Source organism: Electrophorus electricus, chromosome 15 (assembly GCF_013358815.1).
Source record: "Electrophorus electricus isolate fEleEle1 chromosome 15, fEleEle1.pri, whole genome shotgun sequence".
NCBI lineage: Eukaryota > Metazoa > Chordata > Actinopteri > Gymnotiformes > Gymnotidae > Electrophorus > Electrophorus electricus.
Window position 1 is genome coordinate 15,001 of NC_049549.1, and position 9,420 is coordinate 24,420.

At 36.5% G+C, this 9,420-nt stretch overlaps 1 protein-coding gene across 1 annotated transcript; it reads left to right on the forward strand.

Annotated features, from left to right (window-relative positions):
* Positions 1–7,681: 7,681 nt before the first annotated feature.
* Positions 7,682–7,955, forward strand: LOC113569130 (LYR motif-containing protein 9; the record flags this gene model as incomplete). Its single annotated transcript, XM_035534076.1, has 2 exons — positions 7,682–7,774; positions 7,860–7,955. Coding segments are annotated over 2 exons (189 nt in total), but the record flags the coding sequence as incomplete, so codon positions are not given.
* Positions 7,956–9,420: the final 1,465 nt, after the last annotated feature.

Here is a 9,420-nt window from a genome sequence, read left to right on the forward strand (position 1 = left end):
TGGAAGCACTTTTAACAGTGCAAAGTCAGCAAGCTAGCTACTGACTTTGCACTGTTAAAAGTGCTTCCGGTAGCTAGCTAGCTAGCTAGCTGGCAGCTCAGTAACCGTACAAATTCGACTGCTGCTGAAAACTGTCAAGTTGTATTTATAGCTTTCGTTTTAGTTCTCTCAGCTTACTTATTTGTTTTGTGTGTGTGTGGTTTTTTTTAGGGAAGTTCAATAATTTCTTAGAAATCTTGGAACATTTTGCCAGTTGGCATCTAGGAAAGCCTTTCTGCCCACAGACAATAAACACAAGCCAGAATTCCTCAAACAGGAATGAATCTACTAATTTACAACACGGTTTAGTAACATTTCAGGCACATGAGTGGAGGAACTAGCAAATTCTAAATGATGAAATCGAAGCTGATAAAAATCCATGAAAATTTAAACTGGTCATGAAAAAATGCTTGTGAATTGAAAATGTAAGTGATAGTTATCTGGAAAAGAAAGGATTAAAACAGTCTTGATTTGATATATTTTAAAAAAATCAAATATCAAGTTTGATCATTCATGACCAGGGGAGTTTCTATGAGGGTGTAAACAACAAATGCATGTGAACTAAATACTACAGTGGTATATAATTAAATAATTTGAATAACTTTGTGTCACGTCATTTAACGTTTAACTCAAGCCGTTTGTGTTACCGGACTCTTTTATCACTTAATATTAGTAACTGTTTTAGTTGCCTTGTTTATCCAATAACATTCATTAATTAATCAATCCATGGTTTAACCCAAGCAATTTTCGTTACTTCCGCCTCTCGAGGCAAAAATGTCAATCAGAACGTTGCGCCCGCAAACTTCAAATAAACGATAAATAAGGCAAGTAATAAAAATGGATAAAGTTGAAAGAAGTTGATTAAACTTGAGTCAAATAAAACTACTTATCAGTCAAAACGTCAATTCATATGCATTTTATTGACTCTAAATTTAATTTACGTGCATTTTAATCAGCCATATTTTTGGTGTATAGACCTGAGTTTTGTCGTTGAAGAGAATAAAAGAATCCGTCGTGTAAGCTTAAGTCATCTGCAGGCTGAGTGTTGGGGTGACCCGGATGTGACATTTGCCAGGCTGATGACATATCGCGATATTAATTGTGAGATTTCCTTACCGTCTTTGCTCTTCGCAGAAGGGCACAGTGCGGCCGAACAGCGTAAGGAGTGGACTCCTTTGGTTAGACGTTTCGATCAGTGTTTCGCCCGATTTTACTGCAGGCATGCTGTCGAGACTTGTACTCGTTTCAGGTTGCTTGACTTTATTAAGAAATTCTCAGCTATATCACCATAGTTTGGACATGTGTGAACGGGAAGATTCGGCAAGTGAAGTTGAAGGGTAAAAGAGCAGGCCTAGCTTTAAGTACTGCTTATGATTGTTAAATTAGTCAGCTTAGCTAGCTAGGACAGAAGCTCTGGGCCTGGGCACACTTCAGGCCATTTGACCTTTAATATAATGGAAACACCAGACCTTCAGAGGTCACACAGTCATGCCCAGCAAAGTAAGTCTGGGATTGGGGACACTTCACGCAGTTTGAACGTTTAATTAAAACTAGAAACAGACTTCCTGGCCCAAGAGGTCACACAGTCATGCCCAGCAAGGTAACTCTGGGCCTGGGAACACTTCAAGCAGTTTGTGGATCTGTACATTCTGTACTTTGTGTACTTATATATACACACAACCATATACATATATATACACACAACCATATACATTGTACATTGTGTATATAAACATAATATACATATATTGTACATACATTGTTAATATATTTTTGTACATATATAGAATATATATTTCTCTATGCACCCGTTTTCTTTTTCCTCAGTTTGGACCGAGTACTCTCAACCATTTCACTGCGAGTTGTACTACTGTATGACTATGTATGTGACAAATAAACCAAACTTAAACTTGTGCCTTTAAATAATACTACAACCAGACTTCCAAGCCCAAGACTTCACAGAGTCATGCCCAGCAAAGTCGCTATGGGCCTGGGCAGACCATGCAGTTTGACCCTTTAACCAAAACTAGAAACAGACCTCCAAGCCCAGGAGGTCACAGAATCATACACAGTAATGTAGCTAGCTAGCTTTCAGCTCAGTAACCCTAGCTAGCTAGCTATCAGCTCAGTAAACCATACAATCAAATGTCCACCAAGCATTGAAACCGCAAGCATTTAAACCACTAGATACCGCTAGTTACCGGCTGCACGGTTAACAGTGCAAAGTCATTAGCTAGCTAGCCTTGTGTGATATGCCTGTTTTTAAAAATAGTACCGTTTGATCAGAGAAAAAGGAAATGTTATCTTTCTCAATGTTGAATGTTATTTGGTTGTTATACATGTTATGTATGACTGACATAACATCTCTCAACTGTCAAAGCTGATATGATCAGCAGAGAAAAGGAATATGCATCCAGGCGTGAGGATTGTAGATGTGTGTGTGTATGTGTGTGTTTGTGTGTGTGTGTGTGTGTGTGTTGGAGGGGGCGGGGACTGTAAGACTAGTGTGGTTTGTGTATGTTTGGAAATCGTTAGCATGAAAAATGTATTTAGCCAAAAAACATTAATGGGAATCAAATGAAACACTTATAAAAACATTGTTATACTTCATTGTATTTCTCAATTAATTAATTCCTAATTTCCTACTCAAACTTGAACAATTGTTCATGAGGACTTGGATTGAAGAGAAGAGTCTGAATGCAGGGAGTTGGATACAATGCTATAGTCTGACTAGATGTAGCAAATGGGGAAAATGGTAGTGCTTTAATGAAATTGCTGCTCAAGCCATCTGAATATTTGACATCAAAGGGGTTCTTAATGGTAATGCATCTTATAATTTCGCACAAAGTCTATCAGCTGTTCATTTACCTCAAAACATCCTACACAGTATGTTTTAGATTCTTTGAAGCTCACACGCTCTTCACATTCTTTCAGTGACCTTCACTAGGTAGCTGTCACGATCGCCCCTCCCTGGCGTCGCTTTTCCCACGGCGACGCCTTCTGTTTTGTTATCTTCCTGGTTCTGTTTCCATGTGCTTCCTTGTTTTGGTTTTGGTTTTCTCCGCCCCACTTGTTTAGTTCTCCACCTTTTATTGGTTTCACCTGTGTCTTGTTAATGCCTTATTAATTTGTGTATTTAAGCCCTGTGTTTTGTTACTCATGTTGTCGGTTACTTTGTAGAGTCTGTTAATTCAGTTGTGTGTAGATTTGGTATAGCTGTTTCTTGTCGGTTAAATATATTCACTTTGCTTATGTTGATGCTGAAGTTTTTTAGTTTACTTTCCTAGTGTTTCATGTTGCCTCATGTTTGGTTTACGTTGGTTAGCTTTGTTTGTACTTTTTTGTTTCTTTTTCATTTAGTTTGCAATTGTGCTTTTAGTAATTAAAGTTCTCTCCTTGCACTTGCATCCTGCATCTCGCCTCATCTCTGCATGACAGTAGCCACCTGAGATGTTTCTCCATCTGCCTTAAAGATGGTGCCTCATCTAACCACTTCCAGAGGCACTAATTGTTTTCAGCTTCAGCTAATTACAAGGCGTGTCAATGGAGCTGACATAAGGGCTCTATTTTGGCTATTTATATTCACACCATTTAGCAGGTGCACTTGTCCAGGTAATACATAATTTCACATATAACATTACATACATAGAAACAGTCCTGATGCTATGTACAGGAAAATAAAAATGATTTCTGCCTAGATCTGTGCTGCTTGTTTTCTGTGGGGATAGGCACCATGTATTAGATCAATGTATTGATAGTGTTTAGGTAGGTGTAGGGCTTTCATAGTAATATACATTTCTGAATGTTTTTTTTTTTTTAATTCAGTAAGCTTTATTGACATGACCGTATTCAATTACAATATTGCCAAAGCAGTACTACAATACAACAACATGAATGAACCTTTGCATATAAGAAAATTAGGAATTTGTTTAGAATAATTGAAAAATTTTGAATATAATCATCATAATAAATCTCTCTGGAGCATTAAAATACACCGTTTTACGGTATAAAGCATGATAATCAGTCTAACGGCATTATACACTTCCATTCACTTTCAAATTTGGCTTTGAAATGGTTCTGACCATTAATTGACACCGTCTCCAACATAAGCTGTTTTTCAATCAGTGCCACTGAGTGAAATGTTAGATAACCTACAATAATGGAATACACAGCCGTCTTCATCATGGCCAGAGTGCGCATATTTAGCTGCGTTTACTTCAGACGCGAGAGGTTACTGTTTTTGCACGTTTCCTACAGATCATGAGAGGGTGATCATTGCTTGGTCTCTCCGAAGGAAATGCTGCCTCCACATCTCACCATGGCCCGCATATACCGTATATATAGTGCTAATGAAGCCAACACAAAACAGACAGATATCAAGCACTCATCTCGTTGTTGAAGTTGTCCATCCCCATTTTTAAAAAAAATCCAATTGTACTGAAATTTTATTTTAGCTCTAAAAATTTTATTTTTTTATTAGTGAACTTGACGATGTATATGGGCCTGTATATACAAGTGGACTGGACGACAGCAGGTGAGAGGTACCCCACTAAGAATCTGATGCCCTCTAGGGGCTGGCTGCAGTACATCTTCTAGATGTATGTATAGCTTATATATGTATGTATATATGTATATTTTGTGCCAGTTATGTTTGTGGCTATGTTAATACATTTACACACACACACACACACACACACACACACACACACACACACACACACATACACACACACACATACACACACACATATATATATATATATATATATATATATATATATATATATATATATATATATATATATATATATATATATATATATATATATATATAGTGCTTCACATTCCCCTGTAGGAGGTGTGAAGACTTGGTTGAGTTACATTTAGATAGTTAAGGTTTCCACTGGTGTTATGATGTGTATATAGAGTATACTGGCTATTTTTATTAAAATAGGTATGTAGTCCTAAACACAGGAAAAAAAAAAATTAGTGTCATTAATGGATTTAGTGATTAGTGATTTAGTAATTAGTAACTCATTAGTGATAGGCCTTGTAGGTACAAATTTTAGTAGACCTTTTGATCGGACAGATTGTTCTGGAGAATTTAATTTCAAATCACCAGGAGTAGTTTCAAATTTCTTGCACTTTAAAAAGGTAGGAGGAGCAGTTGGTCTTTTGATTTCATCTGTTTTCTTAAGCAAAGTCAACTTTGTATTTAGTTCTAGCCATGAAAAAAATATCAGAATTTAGTTGGATTAAACCCTGGCATTTAAAATTAGGCTAGAGTCAGAATTTTGTATTTAATGTTGATTTTAATAATATCTATGTCTTCACTAAGTTTATGGATTCTCAGAGCACAGCTGCTAACTGTTTGTCTCATAATTCCCCTGCTATATTTAAAGAGAGTAGATTGCAATGACCTGTAATAGTGGCTGTTATGAGAACTGATCTGCACTCTTGGAAATGTACAATGTTATGATTGAAACATATACTTTTTCATGTAGAAACTGGTTCCTCCTCCTACTAATCCTGAGTCTCTAGCTATGCAGGTGATGAAGGACCTCTGTCTGACATGTCCTGTTTCTTTGGAAACCGTGTGTACTTCACTAAAATTTGTTCACTACAATATGTCCCTTGTCTTTTAGAAACTCTCATGTTGACTTACCCAGCCTGAGAGCCCAGGTAGCTCTCAGAAAACTCTTAGAGTGTCACTGGTGCATGGCTCATATCTTCTGTTCAGCATATGTGCAGCAAATATTCACTTGTTTCAGCGCAGTTTTCGCTCATTTTCATGCCAGCTCCCAGGTACATGATGCGATGAATGTGTTCCATTTGAAAATGATCAGTATGACTGTGGTCTAGAGGAAGGCCAAGCTTTTGAAAATAGTTTGATGCCTTTTATGTCTTTTGAACTTTGACTACTCTTCATCTGATTTTCTCTGAAATGCCTGTGCCCTTGAATTGAATGCTGGTGTGTAGAGAAAGAAGCAAATTTTGCCAATTTTGTCCTTTTATTTGTTTATTAATTTTTAATATGAAAGGGATGGTCCAAATGATACTTGGTACAATTAATTGTAATATATGTTTAAGATTAAGATTAAGATTAAGTTGTAGGCCAGATGGAATGCTTTTGTTTGGTTTTATATATGCATTATACACATGTTTACAGTACAATGTAAATATATGTTTCCCTTTGCATATGTATATATTGTACTTTTATATATATATATATATATATATATATATATATATATATATATATATATAAACCTTCTTGTCAGTGGGCATACAATAGAACACTCAAGGCTGTGTGTTATTGTGAATTACATTATGGCAAAGTAATGTCTTTTCAGACCTGTCATTGTGTCTGGTGTTTGTTTGTCCAGCTGGCTGTATATAGCTACATTGGCAGTATAATATTTTATTTGTATATCTATATGTAAAGTTTCACTCATAAGTAATATTTTTATCTTCTTCACTCAGTACCTGTGGATAAATCTGTCAAAACCTCATTTAGAATTTGCATTTATCCTTCAAACACTTTGACCACTCTAGTGTTGGTATTTTATCATGACCTTTGGACAGAGAAAAAGTGAACTTGATCAAATAAGGACTAACACTGGATAGCTAATGAGTTTGTCCATTCCTACAATATAATTCAAGGTTGTTTTTTATGACACTGTAATGCTATTTATAGGATTTGCCATAGAGCCTATATAATTATCAATAAAAATATAAAACTGTTGCAGCTGGTACCTTCATTAATTTACCAGTGATAGAAAATAGCATTTAAGAATGATAATTACTGAAAAATGGAGCTGACATTCCTTTATAAGTCAAACATTGCATAAAAGGGAAGGTACTTTCCGATGAAGTGCAGATTTTTGTTCTGAAGCGTAGGGCCTCAAGCCCTGCCAACAAAGTGGTGACAAACAGCTCTGATGAACTTGGGCATTTCGTACTTCCGAACAATGCAAGCATTCACCGATGACATTACCATGGCCCTTCATGTTCCCTGAGTTGGCCACCTGTCCGGACACCATCCAGAGACGAATGATCTCCTTGGTGTTTATCAGCTCGATCATGTGAGAATTTTAATTAAAAGCATGCCTATGTTTATTTGCATGTATCTACTTTACAGACTTTGGAAGTAAAACCATTAGGAACTTTGCCCTGGCCTAGGCAATGACAATTTATTAAGATTTTCTCACTTAAAATAAAAGGTGATTCTGCTGGCCCAATTACATTTTCCAAACATACATTACATTTTAAAATAAACATTAAAAAATCTAATTGGTGTAAACAACAATAATGTGACTACTACTTCTACTACTACTACTACTACTACTGTTACTATTACAAAAAACAATATAATCATCAACAACAACAACAACAATAACAACAGCAACATGATTTATTATTTAGTTTTTGTTTTCTCTTTCAGGTTAAAGGCATAAATGGGGCTCTTAGTTTGAAAATCTCAAAGGACTAGCCGAATACAGGAGGTGATTCGTCCGTTTGCACCTTGCCTTTCAATGCAGGATCACCACACGTGAAATGTCACCAACCAAAGTCGGTATCTCCCAAAGCTGCCTGAGTCTTTTGTTATTATTTTATCCATGCATGCATGTCTTATTTTTAGACAGTGTTTGAGCTCTACCGTTACTTGCTCTGGTGCTGTAAGCTCCTACCATCATCCCCCATTCAGGAGCACTATTGGCATGCAGCGAGGCAGGTGATGTGATCTATCTGCAGACCTGCGCGGAGATGCTTTTTGTGCAGCCTGGCCAATGACCTCCTAACTGGATTATTTGGTGAAGAGTTACCATAGCCATGCATATGAAAACAATCCAGACAGAATTCGTCTGATCATCCGAAGGGCTATTTCTGATGCTGACTGGGTATACATAAGGTAGACATAATTATTTATTCTTGTGTATCAATTGAATTAATTGTTAGAATAGACTTAGACTTCTAATTTGTCTATTTCTCGTTGCAGTATGCAAAAATAAATAAATCCATAAAAACTTTTAAGTATTTCCAGGTCACAACGAAACTGGGCAGAACAGCTCCAACACAGAACAGTTCTGAGATGAAGCCCGGGCATAAACGTCACTGGAAGCTTTAACAGTGGTTTGTTGTAAGTCATTTGTCCAATCAAAATTCACAATGGCACAAGTGTCATAAAAAACCACCTGTACTTTGTTCAAAATTCATTTACCTATAAACAGACCCTTTGCCTGTGAAGTTTCAGTGTCTACAACTTCTACTAGTTCCCACAATTCAAAAGGCATCCATGACTAATTTAAAACATTCTTTCCATACATGAGTTTAGGCTTATAGGTGGGCAGAATGTCACAAATAAAATCTTGTCCAGGGGAAATGACAAAAGAATGTCCTGCAGGTTGGCATTTTCAGTGGGGATTTTGGCTATATTTACTTACAGCTACTCTACATGCGTACAACTAAGGATGAAAATAGTTGCAAGCGAATGTTTAACTTCATCAATCTGTACAACTTAATCTATTTAGAAGATTCCAAATTATATTTACAAACTAGGTTGGGAATGATAAATTCTGAGATTATACATATGATATACATGACTAAAATGACATGTTTTGTCAAAGGCTCCCAGTGGTGGAGCTAGCCTAATTCAGGGATTAACCTGCACAGATAATGGATACATTACAAGCAGTTGGTGTTGGCAATATAAAAAACTTATTCTTAGACAGTTGTTCTCTTTGCTTAGTTAACATTTAAGCATTTACATCATATGATGCAATGAAGCTGAGCTTCACGTGGGTTCATGGTAACACAGTGATCATGAAGACTTACAAAATGTGTTATTATAATGAAGCTATACAGATTCTATTGTAAATAACATAAATACAGCATTAAAGGTGCAGGATGTGCAGGTCAAATACAATCCACCCCTACTTTATATCATTTGAACTGTTTAAAACATAACATTGTTATAAGACCTAGTTAACCAATAACGGATGACCACTTTTCAAATTCAGTGACCAGAGATACCTTGTCCCCTTATTAAAGGTCTTGGCACAAATTTGCTGTAAAACAAGACCAAACTTGTCCACCTAACTGATACCAATTTCATTCACCGGCTTGGAGGCATTGGTTAATGCTGCCCTGCATTGTGACTTGGGTGTGCCTAAGGGTTTCCAGCTGTCCCAGAGAGAGAAGGACAGATGTGTGACCTGACCCTAAAGATTAAAAAGGAGTTGTAGGGTCTTTCTCAGATTGAAGATTTATGACCAGTATCATTAAAATTTGCCTAGGATAGATTTATACATTTACAGTTTGGGGCATGAATGTTGTGATTAGCGACACATTTCTGCATGTTATCACTTTCTCCCACAGCTG